This window comes from Somniosus microcephalus, chromosome 5, assembly GCF_052327205.1.
Source record: "Somniosus microcephalus isolate GS21.2 chromosome 5, FLI_Smic_1.0, whole genome shotgun sequence".
Lineage (NCBI taxonomy): Eukaryota > Metazoa > Chordata > Chondrichthyes > Squaliformes > Somniosidae > Somniosus > Somniosus microcephalus.
Window position 1 is genome coordinate 3,900,297 of NC_140991.1, and position 23,493 is coordinate 3,923,789.

The 23,493-nt window shown below is 49.5% G+C and overlaps 1 protein-coding gene across 1 annotated transcript in view; it reads right to left on the minus strand.

Annotated features, from left to right (window-relative positions):
• Positions 1-18,885, minus strand: part of LOC147116810 (uncharacterized) — a 44,305-nt gene extending 25,420 nt beyond the window's left edge. The window contains exons 1-8 of the mRNA XM_085987230.1: positions 18,656-18,885; positions 17,940-18,118; positions 17,685-17,782; positions 17,476-17,609; positions 17,202-17,391; positions 16,811-16,958; positions 16,587-16,659; positions 15,853-15,966 (exon numbers count right to left, since the gene is read on the minus strand). Of these exons, the coding sequence (XP_085843356.1) occupies positions 15,853-15,966; positions 16,587-16,659; positions 16,811-16,958; positions 17,202-17,391; positions 17,476-17,609; positions 17,685-17,782; positions 17,940-18,118; positions 18,656-18,878 (1,159 nt within the window). The 5' untranslated portion in view covers positions 18,879-18,885. The remainder of the gene's footprint in view (positions 1-15,852; positions 15,967-16,586; positions 16,660-16,810; positions 16,959-17,201; positions 17,392-17,475; positions 17,610-17,684; positions 17,783-17,939; positions 18,119-18,655) is intronic.
• Between the last annotated feature and the right edge of the window lie 4,608 nt (positions 18,886-23,493).

The window sequence follows — 23,493 nt, forward strand, 5'->3', positions numbered from 1 at the left end:
TCGACGGGTCAGTACTGAGGGAGCGCTGCACTGTCGGAGGGGCAGTACTGAGGGAGCACCACACTGTCAGCGGGTCAGTACTGAGGGAGCACTGCACTGTCGGCGGGGCAGTACTGAGGGAGCGCCGCACTGTCGGAGGGACAGTACTGAGGGAGCGCCACACTGTCGGCGGGTCAGTACTGAGGGAGCACTGCACTGTCGGAGGGGCAGTACTGAGGGAGCACTGCACTGTCAGAGGGGCAGTACTGAGGGAGCGCCGCACTGTCGGAGGGACAGTACTGAGGGAGCGCTGCATTGTCGGAGGGTCATTACTGAGGGAGCGCTGCACTGTTGACGGGTCATTACTGAGGGAGCGCTGCACTGTCGACGGGTCAGTACTGAGGGAGTGCTGCATTGTCAGAGCTGCTATCTCTTTGATGAGACCGTAGCCGAAGGTTCCATTTATGGGTCAGGTAAAGGACACTATTGGAAGGATAGGGAACATTCTGCTCTCCACTACCACCAAACAAATACAGACCAACTGGTTTTACATCCCATTGTTGTCTGTGGGATCTTGCTGTACACCAATGACTGCCATGTTTAACTGCACCAGTGTCAATACTTCAAAAGTGAGCCAGTGGTTGCGATGTTGGGCTATGCTGGTGAAATCCTGGATCACTGCACATCTGTTCTTTCTTCTGGAATTGAGGAAGCCAATTCTAACGCTCTTTATTTGTTCATTTCAGATCTCGGGGTGCGATTTCTCAAGGGCAGCTGATTGGCTTGTGTTGGAAAGACCATTAACAGCAGCTGCATTTACTGATGCATCGCAATGATTTAGTGTAACACTGACTAACTCTAAACTAATCCAAAATAAACTTCTTGAATGTGCTGTACGCAGACCAATCGTGTCCTAATAGTTTTATCATTAAGTCTATAATGGTTCAAAACCGCAAACAAAGGAACACTTTTCCCTGGTATAATCCCATGGAGTCCCAAGTACCCCTATTGTCAGCCTTGGTTCAGTGAGTAGCTCTCTCACCCCTGAGTCAGAGTGTTGTGGGTTCAAGCCCCGCTCCAGAGACTGAAGCCTATAATCCAGACTAACACTTCAGGGCAGTACTGAGGGGGTGCTGCACTGTGGGAGGGGCCATCTCTCTAATGGTGCCCTCTCAGGTGGGCATACAAGATCCCAGGGCACTGTCAACCAAAAGCAGGGGAGTTCACCCAGGTGTGCTGGCCACACATTTACCCCCTCGACCTACATTGTGAAAGCAGATTCTCTCATTGCTGTGTGTGGCAGCTTGCTGTGCACAAATTGGCAGCTGTGTTACCTACACTTCAACAGTGACAACACTTGAAAAATAAAAGTACTTCTCTTGGCTGTAAATCACTTGGGACATTGTGAAAGGTGCTACAGAAATGCAAGTCTGCCCCTTTCCTGCAAGGACCCTTATTGTTTGCCAGTCAGTGAGACCAGCATCAGTCCTTCACCCTGCAGCCACAGGTAGCCCCAGTCTGGGGGTTCCAGCAGTAACTTGGATGGTCAGCAGACTTTGTGGGGGGGGTGGTTAGGGAGCAGCGGGCAGGGCGGGGGTCAATGAGTTTGCGCACCTAGCTTTCTCTTGGGGGCCCAGGACACTCAGCACCAGAGCTCTGAGGGAATTGGTTCCAGAATTATACAGCAGTGAGGCTGAAGCCCCTTCACATGGGCAAACACTGAAGGTCAAATTCTCAGCTTGAACTTTTAAATTTCATACAGACATTCTCTGCATTAACAGCATTCTCTCTGCGCTTCTCACAAGAGCTCCCCCTTGCCCACGTGTAGGGGCGTGTAGCTTCTCTCCACTACTTACACAGGTCCCATGAGAAAGATCAGGGATTTTGAGCCTGTCCCAATGGGTGCAGCAAAAACCTGGTGGCACTACAATCCTCCCTTAGGGAGACCACTAGGAACGCTGGTGTGGGAAATGGAAAGGAGGGTAGATGATGCTGAAGAGGGAGCATTAAATCAGATTTCCCATCCACTGGACATGAAATGGACAGCAAGTCCAAGTTACAAAGCCCTGTGCCATACTTGACCTGGAAGAGACTGATGGGACAGTGTAGAGAGGTTATTGGGCTGAAAGTGGCGTACTGTGGCTGCAGTGTGTACCATCTACAAGATGCACTGCAGCAACTCGCCAAGGCTTCTTTGACAGCACCTCCCAAACCCACGACCTCTTCCACCTAGAAGGACAAGGGCAGCAGGCGCATGGGAACACCACCACCTCCAAATTCCCCTCCAAGTTACACTATCCTGACTTGGAAATATATTGTCGATCCTTCATCGTCACTGGATCAAAGTCCTGGAACTCCCTAATAGCACTGTGGGAGCACTTTCACCACACGGACTGCAGTGGTTCAAGACGGCAGCTCACCACCTCCTCAAGGGCAATTAGGGATGGGCAATAAATGCCAGCCTTGCCAGTGACACCCACATCTCAAACACAATTTTAAAAACTGACCCGAGAATGCTGGCCATCAGTGTCATTTGCCATCGTCTCTCCGGCCCGTGTTCCAGTGCACCATCAGGAACCAATTAGAAATTAGTTTGCATTCCCTTCCTGGGTCCCTCTCAAGTTAGATATTTCATCAGTTTTGCACCAAAAGAGCAAATTGTATCAGTGAGTGAACACTGAACCGAGCCCATTCGATTTATATCCCTCGTTACCAGAGTTAAACCTGAAGCTCAACCTTGGCCATTCCAATTGTCCTAACATTCGCAGCCCTGGGGGCATTGGAGGAAAGAAAGTTCAATGGCCTAGAAATTCAGTATCGCCACGTTTGGGGCGCTACAGCCGGGCGTTCGCTAAATTTAGCGTCCGGCGCAACTTAGCGCCACCTTCGCCGAAATTGAGTTGCATCGCCCCAAGAGGTTGCTGCTGCACTAAAGCAGGCGATGCACGCCTATCATAAGGCGCTAAGCCGGCGAGCCGAGGTGCTAACACCGAGGGCGGGCGCAGCGCAGGTGCGGCAAGTTGCTGATTGAAGGCAGACACGCTGGCGCCGGTCAGCTCTTAAAGGGGGAGGGTCGATTTGTTTGGCTGCCACGCCCTGCACACTGCAGCCCTGAAGCAAGGCCTGACCATTGCTGGTTCAACAGTTCAATGCCCAGGACAATGGAGATGGCTAGGAAGCGAGCGGAGCGCTTCAGCGAGGGTGCCGAGGCTACCGGTTGGCGCAGTGGAGCGCAGGCGACCTGTCCTCTTCCCTGACAGTGGGAGGAGGCTGCTTCCCAGCAAGTACCGAAAAGCCTGGAGGAAGGTGGCAAACAGGGTGACCACCAACAGCATGGTTGCCAGGACTCCAGTTCAATGCAGAAAAAATTTCAACGACCTCACTCGGGTTATCAGGGTGAGTACCCTTTCCACTATCCTCTTCATCCCGGCATGTGCACCTAAGTTTCTGGCCAAAGGGACCTGAAAACCCCAATGCCCAGCCCTCATCCAAGAGCTATGGGACTCTCATGAAAACCACTTGCACATTCAGCACTTTACACACTGTCAGGGCTATTCCACCATGGGAGGCAGTGCAGGCAAGATGAGGGCTTGACACTGTCAGGGCTATTCCACCATGGGAGGCAGTGCAGGCAAGATCAGGGCTTGACACTGTCAGGGCTATTCCACCATGGGAGGCAGTGCAGGCAAGATGAGGGCTTGACACTGTCAGTGCTATTCCACCATGGGAAGCAGTGCAGGCAAGATCAGGGCTTGACATTGTACTCAGAGGCCGTCCTTTCTCTTGCAGGGCAAGCTGGCCCACAATCCCAGGCAGCAGCTACGGACTGGGGGAGGCCATCCTGACCTCAAACAACTCAGCGACCTGGAGCAGCGTGTGGAGCGCATTATGGCAGGCCGGCTGATTGGCCCCGTCGCCAGTGGAGATGCTGACCCTGTTCTGGACAGCAATGGCAAGGTCATCACCTTTTTGACCTCTCTCTTTCCACTTGTGCCTCACACCAGCATCCTTTGCCACTATCGAACCAATGCAGTGCATAGCAGCACTCATGCCTCCCTCGCTGCCGCCCTGTCCTCACTCTAAAGCAACTCTTGTGCCTCCCTGCTTTCAGATGTTGATTCGCCAGGTGAGGAGGCGGCCCCTCAAGCTGCCACTGTCAGTGATTCTGAATTCAAGGAGGAGGAAGAGGAAGCTGGCCCATCAGTGACACCCTCAGCCGAGGCAGCCCATGGCCATGATGGGGACACGTCTTCCCTGGAGGGGAGCAGGGGGGAAGGGTCTGAGGAGAGTGAAGCTCCTGGGCCCAGCGGGCAGCAGCAACGTGGGAGCGGTGGGGAAGCTCGGCGGCCTTCTCCCCGGAGGGTGAGTGCGGCCTCCAGTCCTGCTACGGTGAGCGCAGAGGAGTTGCGGCTCCTTGGTGAAATGGGCATCCAGGCTGAGCGCAGGCACACTGAGCTCATGGCTACAGTGGCAAGGATGCCTGACTCCATAGAGTCACTGGCAAGGAGTGTTCAGGAATTCGGGGCAGCACAGGCCAGGAGTCTGCAGGAATTCAGGGCAGCACAGGCCAGGGGTCTGCAGAAATTCAGTGCAGCACAGGCAAGGAGTCTGCAGGACTTCGCGGCAGCACAGGCTAGGAGTCAGCAGGACTTCGCTGCATCACAGGCGGCTTCCAGCCAAGTGCTCAGTCGTGCCGTGCATTCAATGGCTGGTCTGATGCAGACACAGATCAGGGCCACACGGGCACTAACTGCTGACACCCTCGCTGGATCGGCGAGGCATCGCCGAGGTCTCGCCGTGCCGCAGAAGCCCAGCAGTCTGTGCTTCAGCAGATTGCTGCGCATGCTGCAGTGCTGGCCCGTGCGAATGCCAGTGTATCAGCCGACCAGGGAGTGCCTGTGCTCTGTCAGGTTGGCAGCATTCCTCCTCCACTGCAGCTGCCATCACCCGTAGGACAGACTGCTGCCGCCCAAGCAGAGTTGGAGCAGACAGCAGCCAGGCCCTCCAAGCCCAGAGCTGGTCCAGGCCGTCCCCAAAGGGCATCTGCCGTCTCACCATCTGACCCTCAGCAGCCTTCCCCCAGCCTTGCTGCAGCCACTGGGGTCCCATTGAGGAGGAGCTGCAGGGTGGGAAGGGGCCACTCGCGGAAGTGAGGCAGATCACCCTCGCAGGGAAAAAAGTAGGTGTGGCCATATGTTGTGTTTACATATGAAGGCCGAGAATGTTCTTTTTATATATGAAGGCTGAGACTGTTGGGTTTGTTTTTTATATGAGGGCCAGGAATGTTGTGTTTGTTTTTTATATGCGGGGCAGGAATGTTTGTTTTTTATATGAAGGCCAAGGATCATGGTCATTTTTGTTTAACTGTTTTTTTGATTTTCTGAAGGTTGTGAGAGCCAGTTATGTCTCTGACTGTTTTTTGGGGGGTTTATCTGAATTAGTTTGTCATGCGGGAAGGGCACAGAGTTTGCACAATAAAAAATTCCCTTTATTCACATTGTCCATGTTTGCACTTTGAACTAGTTGTTGCCTTAACCGGCTGAGGGCTTGCGGAGCAGCTCCATTCATGTTCTTTCACTGGCACAAGCCATTCCCGGAAAGGGGGCCTAGAACTGAGTTGCAATAAGCCACCGACGGACGGCCCTTGCACTTTGTGCCTCCCTGCCGTCTTGGTTCTCCTCCTCTGGTGGTCCTCCAATGTCTGCTGGCAGTGGCTGAGTCCTGAGGATAGCCAGGTTGTGCAGCATGCATCACACTACAATGAAATGGGAGACTCACTCAGGCGAGTATGGTAGGGCTCCTGTGGCACATAGAAGATAGGAGCAGGCCATTCGGCCCTTTGAGCCTGCTCCACCATTCAATGAGATCATGGCTGATCATCCAAATTCAGTACCCTGTCCCGGCCTTCTCCCCATATCCCTTTAGCCTGAATATATCCAACTACTTCTTGAATATATTTAATGAACTGGCCTCCACCACCCTCTGTGGCAGAGAATTCCACAGGTTCACCACTCTCTGGGTGAAGAAATTCCTCCTCATTTCAGTCCTAAATGGCTTACCCCTTATCCTTAGACTATGACCCCTGGTTCTGGACTCCCCGGCCATCGGGAGAATCCTTCCTGCATCTAGTCTATCCAGGCCTGACAGAATTTATAGGTTTCAATGAGATCCCCTCTCAATCTTCTAAACTCCAGTGAGTATAAGCCCAATCGACACAATCTCTCCTCATAAGTCATTCCTGCCACCCCAGGTATCATCCTGATGAATCTTTGCTGCACTCCTTCCATGGCAGGAACAGTCTAGACAGTGGAACCGTTACTTGAGCATAGCAATTGTGTGCTCAATGATGTTCCTGGTAGCTTGATGGCTGTCATTGTATCGCTCTTCAGCAGGGGTGCTAGGCGCAGGGAGCGGGGTCATCAGGCAGGTGCACAAAGTATAGCCCTTGTCCCCGAGAAGCCATCCTCATGGGTGAGCCTGGGCTTCGAAAATGTATGCCACAGAAGTCTGGCGCAGGATGAAGGCATCGTGGCTTCTGCCTGGAAAGCAGGCATTAACAGCCAGTATGAGCTGCCTGTGGTCACACACCAACTGGACGTTGAGTGAATGGTAGCCCTTGTGGTTGCGGTAATCCTCAGCATGCTGTAAAGGTGCCCGTCAAGCCACATGCGTGCAGTCAATGGCGCCCTGCACCACGGGGAATCCCGCTATTCTCCCAAATCCCATTGCACGCTCTTGCTGCTTGTCCAGGGTCATGGGGAAGGACATAAGAAGTAGGAGCAGGAGTAGGGCATACGGCCCTTCAGGCCTGCTCCGCCATTCAATAGGATCATGGCTGATCCGAATCTAGATTCACGTCCACTTCCCTGGCCTCTCCCCGTAACCCCTAATTCCCTTATCTGCTAGGAAATTGTCTATCTCCATTTTTAATTTATTTAATGTTGCAGCTTCCACAGCTCTCTGGGGTAGCAAATTCCATAGATTTCCTACCCTGAGTGAAGAAGTTTCTCCTGATCTCAGTTTTGAAAGCGCAGCCCCTTATTCTTAGATTATGCCCCCTAGTTCTAGTCTCACCCATCAGTGGAAACATCCTCCCCGCATCCACCCGATCAAGCCCCCTCACAATCTTATATGTTTCGATAAGATCGCCTCTCATTCTTCTGAACTCCAATGAGTAGAGTCCCAACCTACTCAACCTTTCCTCATACGTCAACCCCCTCATCTCCGGAATCAACCGAATGAACCTTCTCTGAACCGCCTCGAGAGCAAGTATATCTTTTCTTAAATATGGAAACCAAAACTGCATGCAGTATTCCAGGTGTGGCCTCAACAATACCCTGTATAACTGCAGCAAGACTTCCCTGTTTTTATACTCCATCCCCCTTGCAATAAAAGCCAAGATTCCATTGGCCTTCTTGATCACCTGCATACTAACTTTTTGTGTTTCATGCACCAGGACCCCCAGATCTCTTTGTACTGTAGCACTTTGTAGTTTCTCTCCATTTAGATAATAACTTGCTCTTTGATTTTTTCTGCCAAAGTGCATAACCTCACACTTTCCAACATTATATTGCATCTGCCAAATCTCTGCCCACTCACTTAGCCTGTCTATGTCCTTTTGCAGGTTTTTTATGTCCTCCTCACTCATTGCTTTCCCTCACATCTTTGTACCGTCGGCAAACTTGGATATGTTGCACTCGGTCCCTTCCTCCAAATCGTTAATATAGATTGTAAAGAGTTGGGGTCCCAGCACTGACCCCTGCGGAACACCACTAGTTACCGATTGCCAGCCCGAGAATGAACCATTTATCCCAACTCTTTGTTTTCTGTTAGATAGCCAATCTTCCACCTATGCCAGTATATTACCCCCAATCCCATGATTTCTTATCTTGATCAGTAATCTAGTGTGGAACCTTGTCAAATGCCTTTTGGAAGTCCAAATGGACTACATCCACTGGTTCCCCTTTATCCAACCTGTATGTTACATCCTCAAAGAATACGAGCAAATTTGTCAAACATGACTTCTGTAATGAAATGTGTTTGGCTTGCCTGTATTCGTTTTGCACTCATGTATATTACCCTCCCCCACACGGTGTATAGTTTCACTTCCTCTTTCCTGACTAACCTGGAATGTTCCAGGTCTTGGCTCTTGGCTCCGCCCCTGACTTCTCTTACATAAAGATCCCAGGATCTGTATGACTCATTCCTGCGAGCCAGTCAGTGTGTTGAGATGTTAGCTCTGATCTTAGTGATTAAAAGCCAACTTGTTAAAGTCTAAAACTTCTAGTTTTGTGGTTATTGAAGGCACATCAATTTTAATCACTGAAGAATACTAGGGTGGATCGACTCCTAAAACCAGAGCGTCTGGACTTGGATCCATATTCTGCTGAAGCATCAAATCAATTTGGACACTGGCTCAAATGCTTCGAACTCTTCGCGAGGGCCTCATCCGCTAGCAAGGTAGATAAACTGAGTCTACTGACTACTCACGTTAATCATCGGATTTATTCGTCCATCCGGGACGCCACCTCTTACATGGAGGCCATCACTATCCTGAAGGCCCAATACCAGAGGCCAGTAAATGAAGTGTACGCCAGACACCTGCTGGCTACACGCAAGCAGCAACCTGAGGAATCAATGGACGATTTCTTACAGGGCCTAAAGGACTTGGTCCGGGACTGTAACTGCAAGGCCGTGATGGCCAACGCGTACTCTGACGAATTGGTCCGCGATTCCACACCCGTTGACAAAATCCATGATGGACATACAGGTAAACGGGAATTTAACGAAATGTTTAATTGACTGTGGGAGTACCGAGAGTTTTATCCACCCTAGCCTGGTACGGCAGCACTCATTAACGGTAACCCCTACACGGAGCAGAATTGCTATGGCTGCTAAGCCCCACATTTCGGACATTTTGGGCTACTGTGTGGTAACACTGACTGTAAAAGGCACGGACTACAAGGATTTTAAACTCCTCGTGATGCCAGAACTCTGTGTTAATGTAATCTTGGGCCTGGACTTCCAGTGCCACCACGAAAGTGTCACGCTAGCATATGGCGGGTCTCAGCCGCCGCTCACAGTCTGTGGCCTATCAACCTTAAAAATCAGCCCGCCCTCTTTATTCGCTAATCTCGCTCCGAACTGTAGGCCCATAGCGACCAAAAGTAGACGGTACAGTCTGGAAGACAGACACTTTATCAAGGCGGAAGTGGACAGACTCCTGCGGGAAGGCATTATTGAATGCAGTACCAGTCCGTGGCGTGCCCAAGTAGTCATAGTTAAAAATAGCGAAAAGAAACGGATGGTAATTGACTACAGCCAGACTGTTAATATTTATACCCAGCTGGATGCCTACCCTTTACCCCGCATATCAGAAATGGTCAACCAGATCGCGCAATACCGAGTCTTCTCGACTATCGACCTCAAATCCGCGTATCACCAGCTCCCCATTAGAACGGAGGACCGCCCATACACCGCCTTCGAGGCGAACGGATGCCTCTACCATTTTCTCAGAGTGCCCTTCGGGGTAACAAATGGGGTCTCGGTCTTCCAACGTGAGATGGACCGCATGGTTGACGAGAATAAACTACAAGCTACCTACCCCTATCTGGAGAATGTCTCTATCTGCGGGCACAACCAGCAAGACCACGATCTAAATCTTGCGAGATTTTTAAAAACTGCCCTAAAGCTGAATCTAACCTACAACGAAGACAAATGTGTCTTCAACACAACCTGTCTCTGTATCCTCGGCTGTGTGGTGGAAGATGGTGTAATTGGACCGGACCCTGACCGATTACGCCCCCTAAAAAGAACTGCCCCTGCCACACAATCCCAAAGCTTTAAAAAGGTGCCTGGGATTTTTTTCGTATTATGCCCAATGGGTGCCCAATTACTCTGATAAGGCCCGACCCCTCATTAAATCGACGTCCTTCCCACTATCAGCTGAAGCTCGGGAGGCTTTCACCAGTATCAAACAGGACATTGAAAGGGCTGCACTGTGTGCAGTGGACGAAAGCATTCCCTTTCAAGTCGAAAGCGACGCGCCAGGCTTTGCTTTAGCTGCGACCCTCAATCAGGCTGGGAGACCTGTGGCCTTCTTCTCCCGAACCCTTCAGGGACCTGAAATCAGGCACTCTTCTGTCGAGAAGGAGGCACAGGCTATAGTGGAGGCAGTGCGGCACTGGAGACACTACCTAGCCGGCAAACGTTTCACCCTGCTCACCGACCAGCGGTCGGTGGCTTTCATGTTTAATAACAAACAAAAGGGGCAAAATCAAGAATGACAAAATACTCAGGTGGAGGATCGAACTATCCACGTTCGACTATGATATTATGTACAGGCCGGGAGCCCTTAATGAATCACGGGGAATGTGTGCCAGCATTCATACGGAGAAATTACAGGGTCTCCACAACGACCTCTGTCACCCAGGGGGTCACCCGACTATACCATTTTATAAAGTCCCGCAATCTACCCCACTCCATCGAGGTGGTCAGGGCAATGACCAGAGCCTGCCGCATCTGTGCGGAATGCAAGCCTCGTTTCTACAGGCCTGACCGTGCACACCTTATCAAAGCCACACGGCCATTCGAGCGCCTAAGTCTGGACTTCAAGGGACCCCTTCCCTCTGCCGACCGTAACGTATACTTCCTCAATATCATCGATGAATATTCCCGCTTCCCCTTCGCCATTCCCTGCCCAGACATGACCAGTGCCACGGTCATCAAGTGTCTCTGTCATCAAGTGTCTCTGTAATCTATTCTGCATGTTTGGCATGCCGAACTACATACACAGCGATAGGGGGACGTCATTTATGAGTGACGAACTGCGCCAGTTCTTGCTCTCAAAGGGGATAGCCACTAGCAGAACCACTAGCTACAACCCCCGGGGTAATGGGCAAGTGGAAAGGGAGAATGCTACTGTTTGGAAGGCTGTCACGTTAGCCTTAAAGTCAAAAGGCCTTCCGACCTCCCGCTGGCAGGAAGTCCTCCCAGACGTGCTCCACTCCATAAGGTCTCTGTTATGTACAGCCACTAACGCTACCCCTCACGAAAAGATGTTCGTTTTCCCCCGGAAATCTACCTTGGGCATATCTCTACCCGCGTGGCTGATGTCTCCGGGGACAGTACTATTGCGGAAGCACGCGAGAGGCCATAAAACACGGACCCCCTTGTGGAAAAGGTACAGCTCCTCCATGCAAACCCTCAGTACGCCTATATCGAATACTCTGACGGGTGAGAGGACACTGTTTCCATAAAAGACCTCGCTCCCTCGGGGAGCGGAGAGAACGATGAGAGACTACCCGAGGAAGACCTACACCAAAAAGAGACAGGACGCCCAGAGGTATCAATACCCAACTTTAACCTGGAGGACACTGCAGATAACCTGGAAGACACTGCGGAGGCCCGGACAGCGGAGGAACCAGAATCCACTCCCCTAGAGGCACCCCAACCGGCTTTGCGCCAATCACCGAGAACCGCAAAACCTCCTGACAGACTCACTTATACCAACTTTGAAGAAACATCACCCCAATGGGCTAAATCTAAAGAAGGGGTGAATGTAATGAAATGTGTTTGGCTTGCCTGTATTCGTTTTTGCACTCATGTATATTACCCTCCCCCACACAGTGTATAGTTTCACTTCCTCTTTCCTGACTAACCTGGAATGTTCCAGGTCTTGGCTCCGCCCCTGACTTCTCTTACATAAAGATCCCAGGATCTGCAGGACTCATTCCTGCGAGCCAGTCAGTGTGTTGAGATGTTAGCTCTGATCTTAGTGATTAATAGCCAACTTGTTAAAGTCTAAAATTTCTAGTTTTGTGGTTATTGAAGGCACATCAACTTCCCCTTCATAAAACCATGCTGACTCTGTCCTATTAAATTATGTTTATCCAAATGCTCTGTTACTGTTTCCTTAATAATGGACTGCAACATTTTGCCAACCACAGATGTTAGGCTAACTGGTCTATAGTTTCCAGCTTTTTGGTCTACTTCCCTTCTTAAATAAGGGTGTTACATTAGCAGTTTTCCAATCTGCCAGGACCTTTCCCGAGTCCAGGGAGTTCTGGAAAATAATCACCAATGCATCCACAATCCCTACCGCCACTTCTCTCAAAACCCTAGGATGTAAGCCATCAGGTCCGGGGGATTTATCCGCCTTAAGTCCCATTATTTTACTGAGATCATCTCCTTAGTGATTTTAATCGTCTTTAGCTCCTCTCTCCCCCCTCATTGCCCCCTGTTTGTCCAGTGTTGGGATATTTAGTGCCCTCTACCATAAAGACCGATACAAAATATTTGTTCAGCATCTTTGCCATCTCCATGTTCCCCACCAGTAGTGTCGCGGTCCCATCCTCTAAGGGACCAACGTTCACTTTAGCCACCCTTTTTCTTTTCCTAAATATAGCCGTAGAATCTCTTGCTATGTTTTTATATTTTTTGCTAGTTTACTTTCATAATCTATCTTCCCTTTCTTAATTAATCTTTTAGTTATTGTTTGCTGGCTTTTAAATGCTTCCCAATCTTCTATCCTCCCACTAGATTTGGCTACTTTATATGCCCTTGTTTTCAGTTGGATACTATCCTTTATTACTTTACCAAGCCACAGATGGCTGTCTTTTCTTTTACTCCCTTTTTCCTCAGTGGAATATATTTATCTTGAAAGATGTGAAATATCTCCTTGAATGCAGACCACTGCTCTTGTACCGTCTTACACTTTAATCTGTTTTCCCTGTTTTCCCAGTCCACTTTAGTCAATTCTACTCATACCTTCATAGTCTCCTTTATTTAAGCTCAGTATGCTGGTTTGAGATCCAACTCACCCTCAAACAGAATTTGGAATTCAACCATATTATGGTCACGCATTCCAAGGGGATCCTTTACTAGGACATTTTTTATTAATCCGGTCTCATTACACAGGACCAGATCGAAGATTGCCTGCCCCCTGGTTGGTTCAGTTACATACTGCTCAAGGAACCCATCCCTAATACACTCTATGAACTCTTCCTCAAGGCTGCCATGCCCAATTTGATTAGTCCAGTCAATATGAAAGTTAAAATCCCCCATGATTATAGCTGTTCCCTTATTACAAGCCCCAACTATTTCCGGATTTATAATCCGACCCAGAGAGTTACAACTGTTAGGAGGCCTATAGACTACGCCCACTAGTGACTTTCCCCCCCCCCCTTCTTATTCCTCATCTCCACCCAAATTATTTCACTACCCTGATCCTTTGACCCAATATCATTTCTGACTATTGCAGTGATTCCATCCTTGATTAACATAGCAACCCCACCTCCCTTTCCTTCCTGTCTGTCCTTCCTAATAGTTAAATACCCTTGTATGTTTAGTTCCCAGTCATGATTATCTTGCAGCCATGTTTCCGTAATGGCCACCAGATCATACCCATGTGTAGTTATTTGTACCGTCAACTCGTCAATTTTGTTACGAATGCTGCGTGCATTCAGATAAAGAACTTTCAAATATTTTTTGGCAATTTATTCCTGCTTTTACTACTTTACCTTTATTATACATTCTGTCCCTTCCTGACACGCTCTGGTTTTTAATTCCCCCACTGCTACCTTACTCTATTGCCTTCTCTGCTGTCATTTTTAGCTCTTAAAACCTCCCCCCCCCCCCCACTAATTAGTTTAAAGCCCTCTCTACAGCCCTAGTTATTCGATTCGCCAGCACTCGTCCCAGCACTGGCCAAGTGAAGTGCATCCCAACAGAACAGCTCTCCCTTGTCCCAGTACTGATGCCAGTGTCCAAGGAAGCAAAACCCATTTCTCCCACACCAGGCTTTGAGCCACATATTTAACTAATTTTATTTACCCTAGCCAAATTTGCACGTGGCTCAGGTAGTAATCCAGAGATTATTACCCTTGTGGTTCTGCTTTTTAATTTGACCCCTAGCTGCTCAAACTCACTCAGCAGAACCTCGGTCTTCTGACAAGGGCATTGGTCACCTGCTAGATGCAGCAATGTACCGCGAACTGGGAGATATTGGCAATGTCCCCAATAGCAGATTGGAAGGAGCCAGTGGCATAGAAGTTGAGCCACCATCACCTTCACTGCCACCGACAGACATCCTGCTCCTCATCTGTGGCTGCAGATCTCTGCGAAGCAGGTGGCAGATCTCAGTGACCACCTCCCTTCTGCATCACAGCCTCCAAACACTACTCCTCAGACATGTTCAGATATGAGAACTGCTGGCGGTATAGCCTGGGTGGGTAAGGCCTCCTGTGCCAACACCTGTTGGCCCTGCTGTCTGGCCACGATTGGCACTCACGGCATCCAAGTCGTTTGAATGCAATGCAGAAAGCCAACGTTTCCACCCATTGCAGCCCCTATTAGATGTGGTGACTCTAGGCTGTGGCACTGAAAGTTAAATCCAAGTACAAAGCTCTGGCCTAAAGCCAGAAGTACCTGTGCGAGCACTGAGTCAAAGCAGAAAGCTCTCCCCTTGTCTCTCCCAGAAGGATTGGCACAAAATGGCTGCCACTTATAATGCAGGAGGAGTCCCCTTTAAATAGCACCCCCCGCAGCAACTGGGAACCGTTCCCCCTACCAGTCGCTGGGGCGCCAGGCGCACAGAGGGGGTGCCACTGAAGTTCCAGATCAGGGAACACCAAGGGCATTGCACCATGAAATGACTTCAGGATCTGTGCGCGCTTCTGAGTGGGCGCTGCAGTTTTGCGCTGCCGCTAAATCTTGACTGAAGTTCACGAGAGGCGCAGATCGCGCCATGCCTGGGTGCTAGCTGCTTTGCGCCCCACTTCTCCGGCGCTAACAACTGAATTTCTAGCCCAATGTTTCCACTGCCGCTTTAGTGAGGCCCAACCCAACCATTTATTGTAGTTTATCTGTAGAGAATGCCAGTCACATGAACCCACATCACCCCTGAAACAACGGGAGCCTGGAGACCTGTATCTCTGCCAGGCTCCAGTCACAGATCCAGTAATCTCCAAGCATCTGGACTTCAAGACTAAGTGTGATGGAATACTCTCCACTTGCCTGGATGAGTACAGATCCAACACCACTTGAAGCGCTACTCCATCCAGGACAAAGCAGCCCACTTGATTGGCACCCCATCCACCATCTTACACAATCACTGCCCCACCGGTGCACTGTGGACCATCTACAAGATGCACTGCAGCAACTCGCCAAGGCTGCTCCAGCAGCACCTCCCAAACCGGTGACCTCTTCCACCTAGAATGACAAGGGCAGCAAGTGCATGGGAACACCACCACCTACAAATCACAACATCCTGACTTGGTAATACAGTATCGCTATTCCTTCATCACTGGGTCAAAATCCTGAAACTCCCTCCCTAACAGCACTGGGAGTGTATCTTCACCACAGACTGTAGCAGTTCAAGAAGGCACCTCACCACCACCACAAGGGCAATAAACGCTGCCCTTGCAGTGACACCCACATCCCAGGAACGAATAGAAAACTGCTCTGGAACTCAAATTTGGCTGATTTCTTTTTGGGAGGCACAATTGTTAAGGCAGCTGAGAGAAGCGGCCCAATAGATTCCCAAAACAGGCTACCAATTAACACAAGGACAGTAAAATCCAGCCAGAACTTTGAATATAACGAGATCAGGTTTCATGTATAACAGGGGTTTATTATCCAACAGACACATCTACAGTTCCACGGAGCTGCACTCGGAGCCCACCCTGCGGCGATGGTCCATTTTCCACATGGCAACAGTCCCGACCAACAGGGCCACGGAGAGCAGAGCTACCCCAACCGCGACTCCAGGAAGAACACGGGAGGGGGAATCAGCAGCAGCATCTGTGGGGAGAAGGGAGGGTTAGATGGGCACTAGTTACTCCATCACTAGAGTGTAGCAGGGGCCTCCTTTACCTTTCTCTTCCTGGTGGATCCCAGCAGCCAATCTCTCCTCATCTTCCAGGAAAATGATGGCTCCATCAGCAGTCACCAAGGACCCAGCCCGGTCATCGGCGCTTCTTCGCCTCTCTGGGGGAGACAAGAGGCAGAGACAAGACTTCAAGGTGGGCGATTCAATGTGCAGCTGTCTGAAGCCCCAAATCAGATGGTCAATCCGATGGCCCAATGCAAAAACCCTCGGGCAGTGAGTACCGGAGTGAGATTGTACTAGTTAAATACGGTTCCCTCACTGTCAGACTAAGATTCACTCCCTATTCTCAGAAAGACCCGCTTCAACCCAGCAAAGTTTGCAGTCGTTGACGGGTCCAATGGCCAGTCTGGTCTCCTGGGGGCGGGGGAGGGAAAGTGACCCGTTTTAAGCACTAGTTTGACCAGCGGTTACACTGGACATACACACATTGCCCAAGTCTCCCCCAGATATCGGTTCGGTTCCACCCTGGAACTCCCGGTGACAGCAGGATGCTAGATCAATGTTTAAGGCCAGAGGTGGATTCCATTCAGAACCAGTGCAAGATGTGCTCAGAGCCGCTGAGCCAGATTGCCATCCTGCTGTAGACTAACTGGGATAGAGTTGAGCGGGCAGATTGAGGACACTGCTCCTGTGCCCACTGTTGGGCCCAGTGTCCAGATGCCCCACACCCACCCTTCCCCATCAGGGTTCAGTTTCTAGTCAGATCCCAGCTACTTACTGGGGCTGCAGGGAGCCGTGCAGTTCTCTCGGGTGGAAGGGAAGCAAACCTCAGCACTGCAGTGGAAGTGAACCTGGAAAGAGACAGTGCGGTGTGGTCAGTGCCACAGCTCCCAGTCAGGAGATTCATGCTTCTACAGTCAAAGGGTCAACAGGGGCCTCCTCACTGTGAGCAAGACCCAGGGAACAAGTTCAACCAAGAGAGCAAGACTGAAGGAAACTCACCTCCCCGCTCAGAGCCCGGCCCGAAACTCGGTCCCAGAAAGCGAAAGTGCTGACTACAAACCGATTCTGGTGAGTTGGGAACGGCGAATGGGAAGCGGCGTCTACCGGGAGGAGGCGGGTTTTGTAATTGTCTCCAGTAAAGGGGCACCTGGAACAGAGAAAGAGCGGGTTATATGGAGAGGGCACCTGGAACTCCCAACTACAGAGTTACAGCGGCACATCAAAGCAAAGTCCCGAGATTAGACGAGATAAAGAAACCAGTCCATTCAAGTCATCAATCGTCAACCTGGAGCTCAGATTGGTTTGATTATTGGCCGTTCCTTCACCCAGTCCATGTCGCCCCCCTCCCCGATCACCAGCCTGCCCCAAGGTCCCTCACTCGCTGCCTTACCTGCCCACCAGGAGGTCCCATCGGAGCCCCGAATGCGGCTCGGGGGTGGGGGTCGCCCAGCAGTCATTGAGCACCAGCACAAGGGACGGATCGTTCCGGTTCAGGACTCGAACCTCCACAAACACGGGGTCCCGGAGCACACTCAGGATCGGGTAGTCACTGGCCACGTACCAGCTCCGGTAGCCACCATCTGGAAAGAGAAGACGATGAAGGACGGCCACTATTTGGAGAGAGAGCCTGAAGTTGGACACTAACCATCAGCAGCACTCGCTACCTCTCGCTATTCTCAGCTCCAGAACCAGGATCCCGGCCTCAGTGGCAGGCAGTGGCGGAGAAAGGCTGTAAACTCTGGGCTTCACCTGCAATTCAGACTCCTGGCTCCCCTTGTAACTGCACTGGACATGGAGCCTGCAAGAGAACGGACACGGCTGGAGAATTCAGCTCCTCACCTTCTCTACCCGCTCCATGTGCTCCCAGTCTCACCTGAAGGGGCTGTCCCGGGTCACCGATCCCAAAGCTCCATCCAAGATCTCAAACTGACCCAACACATCCGTTTCATAGACGGCGTTCACCCCGTCCAGCTACAAGAGACAGAAGACCATCATTACAGAGAAATTGAGCAAGTCTGCCATTGCCTTATCACATGTAGTGTCTTTAAGGGCCCCCATTGCCCTTTAGACCCCCTCTTTCCCACCCGACTGACAGCCATTGATGGGGCTCCCAGCCCACAATACCTACCCGCTGAGTAGTGCCACACTCAGTGACTGCGAACTGAAAGAGCACAGTGTCTGCAGAGGCCACGGTCGGACTGCACTCCGCTCCGTGTCCATCCTTCAGATGGACCGTTGTCAGGTTTACAGGAGGCAGCGTCAAATCCTTGGAGATGGCGATCAGGACCCGCCCATCCTTGGTGCACACTGCAGGAGAGAGTCAATGAAAGGCGGTTAGTTGCTGCACGGGGAATGGCAAGGGAACCGTTACCGGGAGGGGGAGAAACTCCACCCAGCGCAGCACCAGCTTCTAGTTTCCTTCTCTCCCCGTCCACACCCCAATTCTCCATCTAATGGAGACGGGTCACCAACTCCATCCCTACTGGACTGGTTACACAAGACCGGCATCAAATCCACAGCCTGTCCGGTCAGTGCCAGCCAGGGACTGATCTTCACTCTGCCCTCCTATCCTGGGGCGCAATTCAACCATCAGAAGTCCCAAGTCGCATAGAGAAGGAAGGAGAGATCCTGGGTCAGGATCTCAATGATCAGACTTTCAAACTGTAGAACTGAACACGGTTCCTAAACCCGCCAGCTCCCGGACTGGAGAGGTTGGAGACTCCAGCTGATGTTTCAGGACAGGAGGAGAGAGGATACTGTCCAGGGAATCCCCAATGCAGTTGGATTGCGGCTGGTCCTGGGAAGCCCTGGCCCAGAATATAGGCGAGCCGAGAATACACCCACCTGGCAGATAGTGGAGTGAATAGAAACACGGCGGCACATCCCGGCTCCCGGCATCAAAGCAGCAGCCTCTCCGCACACACTCACTGCCTTCAATTCCCCCAAACCCGCAGTCTTGGCGGAATTTGGGAGACAGCCAACATTGATCGGCGGGGAGAAGGAGAGAGGGCGGCTGAGATGAACAGATTGTAAGAAAGAACAAGCCCAGAACCCGCAGCCCCTCCATTCTAACAAGCAAGGCTCCCAGATAAGTGAGGCTGCAGAGCCGACTCCCCCTTTTTATCCCCTGTTTAACCGGCAGTAAATGAATGGTCTCATTGGCCCACGGGCTCCCCATGTGAACCCGCATTCCCACGGGGCACACGGAGATATTAGGGCCTTGTGTTTTCTGCTCCTTGAGTTGAGGGAACTGTGTTTTTTAACAAAATATAGATGTGTATTTATTTGAAGTTGTAAAGTATGATTAAATTTACATCGGTTGAATACAATGTCTGTTCTTTAAGAGGCGGTACATGTTTCTTTCCTTATATTCTGTTTCAGTTCATCAATAAAGAAAGGCTGAACTTGTCTCGTTCCCATAGACCCAGATTGTCCATGTTTATACGGAGTGTGAGAGGTTGCAGTCCCTCTTCCATTATTTGAAGGGGCTGATCCTCGATTTTTGTCTGCACTTCAGTCCCACTCTCCTGATCTACGGCCACCCAGTGCGGAGGGGAGCGGGCGGGTCAGGGACCTCCTCGTGGGACTGCTCCTGGGCCTGGCCAAAGTGGCCATTAACTGGTCCAGGCAGCAGGCGGTCCAGGGGGTCATTCGGCCCACCTGTCTTCCACGGCCACGTTCACCCCTGGGTGGCCCTGGAGATGGAGCACGCGGTGTCTGCCGGCACGCTCGAGGCCTTCCGAGACCGGTGGGCACCGCAGGCACTGGAGTGCTGCATCACCATAAGGAACAGTACTTTAATTTAATTTGTTCAATTTCCTTTTAACCTTTTTTAAAGTTACAGCACATGGTCATAGAATCATCGAATCATAGAATGGTTACAGCAGGAAAGGAGGCCATTCGGCCCGTCGAGCCCGTGCCGGCTCTCTGCAAGAGCACTTCAGCCAGTCCCACTCCCCCGCCCTTTCCCCGTAGCCCTGCACATTTCTTCCCTTCAGATACTTATCCAACTCCCTTTTCAAAGCTGTGATTGAATCTGCCTCCACCACCCTTTCAGGGAGAACATTCCAAATCTTAACCACTCGCTGCGTAAAAAAGTCTTTCTTACGTGGCCTTTGGTTCTTTTGCCAATCACCTTAAATCTCTGTCCTCCGGTTCTCCACCCTTCTGCCAATGGGAACAGTTTCTCTCTATCTACTCTGTCCACACCCCTCATGGATTTGAACACCTCTATCAAATCTCCTCTCAATTTTCTCTGCTCCAAGGAGAACAACGCCAGCTTCTTCAGTCTTTCAACATAACTGTACTCCAGACTGGGGAATGAGTTTGGTCAGGTGGAGCAAGTTTCAATAGGTGAACATTTAGGGAACAGTAATCATAGTATCAGAAGGTTTTGGTTAGCTATGAAAAAGGACAGGGAGCAATCTAGAGTAAAAATGTTTAACAGGGGGAAATGCAATTTCAGTGGGATGAGAACGGATCTGGCCCGGGTAAACTGGAATCAAAGATTGGCAGGCAAAACTGTAATGAACAATAGGCTGCCTTTAAAGAGGAAATAGTTCAGGTGCAGTTGAGGTACTTTCCAACGAGGGGGAAAGGCAGGACAACTAAAGTCAGGGCTCGCTGGATGATGAAAGAGATAGAGAATATGATGAAGCAGAAAAAGAGCGAATATGACAGATGTCAAGTTGCAAATGCATCTGAGAATCAGGCTCTATATAGAAAGTTCAGAGGAGAAGTGAAAAATCAAATAAGACGGGCAAAGAGAGGGTATGAGAATAGAATTGCAACCAACATAAAAGGTAATCCAAAAGTCTTCTATAGGCATATAAATAGTAAAAGGGTAGTAAGAGGAGGGATGGGGATGATTAGGGACCAAAAAGGAGACCTATTCATGGAGGCAGAGGGTATGGTTGAGGTACTAAATGAGTACTATGCATCAGTCTTCACCAAGGAAGAGGATGCTGCCATAGACATTGTAAAGGAGGAGGCAGTGGAGATACTTGATAGGATATAAATTGATAAAAAGTGGCATTAGAAAGGCTGGCTGTATTTTAAGTAGATAAATCACCAGGAGCGGATGGGATGCCTCCTAGGATGCTGCGGGAATTTAGGGAAGAAATCGCGGCGATACTGGCCATAATCTTCCAATCCTCCTTAGATACGGGGGCGGTGCCAGAGGACTGGAGAACTGCAAATATTATTCCCTTGTTCAAAAAAGTGTGTAAAGATAAACCCAGCAACTACAGCCCATTCAGTTTGACCTCGGTAGTGGGGAAGCTTTTAGAAACAGTAATCAGGGACAAAATTAACAGTCGCTTGGAAAGTGTGGTTTAATTAAGGAAAGCCAGCATGGATTTGTTAAAGGCAAATCATGTTTAACTAACTTGTTTGAGTTTTTTGATGAGGTAACAGGGAGGATTGATGAGGATAATGCAGTTGACGTAGTGAACATGGATTTCAAAAAGTCGTTCGAAAAAGTGCCACATAATATGCTTGCCAGCAAAGTTGAAGCCCATGGAATAAAAGGGACAGTGGACATGGATATGGAATTGGCTGAGTGACAGGAAACAGAGATTACAGGGATTACAGCAACAACTAGACCTACTCGACAAATACTGCCAAAATTGGGCTCTAACAGTAAATCTAAAGAAAACCAACATCATGATTTTTCAAAAAAGGCCCAGATGTCAGGAAAACAAATACCAGTTTACCCTCAGTGATACCACTATAGGACACACTATGAGCTACACCTACCTTGGTCTAACTATTACAGCATCAGGGAGCTTCAGCATAGCAGTGAATGCACTAAAAGAAAAAGCCCGAAGAGCCCTATATGCAATAAAAAGAAAATTCTACAACATCCAAATCCCAATCAAAATCTGGCTCAAAATATTTGACAGCATAATCCTGCCCATTGCACTGTACGGTAGTGAAGTATGGGGCCCGCTAAATCACCAAAGCTACACTAAATGGGAAAAACACACAATAGAAGCCCTACATGCAGAATTCTGCCGAAGCATCCTTCGCACCCAAAGAAAAACGCCAACAAATGCATGCAGAGCCGAACTAGGCAGATACCCACTGATAATAAACATCCAAAAACGAGCACTAAACTTCCTAAATCACCTCAAATCTAGCTCCCCAGACACCCTTCATCACAAAGCCTTTCAGACCCAAGAGCTAAACCCAGAAAAGAGTCCCCTGAGTCAGCTGCTACTGAAACTAAGTACTCAGCCGGACCCTGACCAGCCCCAGACCAACACAGCCGTCCAAACACCAATCCGAGTGAACCAAATCATTAAACAATGCAAAGAAACCTACCTGGAACATTGGAACAAAATAACCGAAAGCCAAAGCAGATTAGAATGTTACCGGGCCCTAAAAAGAGAATGTAAACTGGCAGACTACCTCACGACCATCAGAGACACAAAACAGAGACAGACCCTCACCAGGTACAGACTAAGCGACCACCAACTGGAAATTGAAAAAGGCAGATACAAGAAATCCTGGCAGCCTAGAGAGAATAGAATATGCGATCAATGTCTGGCCGGCGAGGTTGAAACAGAAATGCATTTCCTCCTAAAATGCGAAAAATTCAACACATCAAGAAACATATTATTCAACAAGCTAAGCCAAACAACCCCAGATTTCAAGGAATTGGATGACCTGTCAAAATTGAGATTAGTCCTGGGAGAAGGAGACAGACCATACCTTGGGGCCAAATATGTAACAACATGTCACAACCTGAGGACTGTTTAAAATTAAGATTGTTTAAAATTAATATTGAACGTACCAAATGAAGTAGAAAGACTGTTTAAAATTAATATTGTTTAAAAGTAATATTGTATGTACCCAACAAATGTCAAATCGATTGACACCTACAGAATGTTGGAAAACTGTACCTTTTTGCTATGTAAGCTTTGGCAATATGGTTCTCTGTAAACTTTCATGCCAATAAAGCATTTGAATTGGAATTGGAATTGGAATTGGAGTAGTGGTGAACGGTTGTTTTTTGGACTGGAACAAGGTATACAGTGGTGTTCCTAAGGGGTCGGTTCTAGGACCACTGCTTTTCTTGATACATATTAATGACTTGGACATGGGTGTACAGGGCACAATTTCAAAATTTGCAGATGAGACTAAACTTGGAAGTATAGTGAACAGTGAGGAGGAGAGTGACAGAAGTCAGGAAGACAGACAGGCAGGTGAAATGGGCGGACACGTGACAGATGAAATTTAGAACGGAAAATTGTGAAGTGATAGATTTTGGTAGAAAGAATGAGGAGAGGACATATAAACTAAATGGTCCAATCCTGAAGGGGGTGCAGGAACAGAGATACCTGGGGGTATGTGTGCACAAATCGTTGAAGGTGGAAGGACAGGTTGAGAAAGCAGTTAAAAAGGCTTACGGGATTCTGGGCTTCATAAATAGCGGTATAGAGTACAAAAGTGTGGAAATTGTAGTTGACTTGAAATTGGCAATTGCCGGTAATAAAAAGAGTCAGCTCCACAAGTGTCCCTCTTAAGGAGGCAGCAATAATAGAATTTAGACACCGAGTCTCATTAACTCGAGAAACGTATAATTCTAAATGATAATCGTGTTGTTTGTGTCAATGAGACACTCGGTACCTTGCGGTGCAGAGAGGCAGCTTCCATCCCGTGGACATTGGGGAACATTG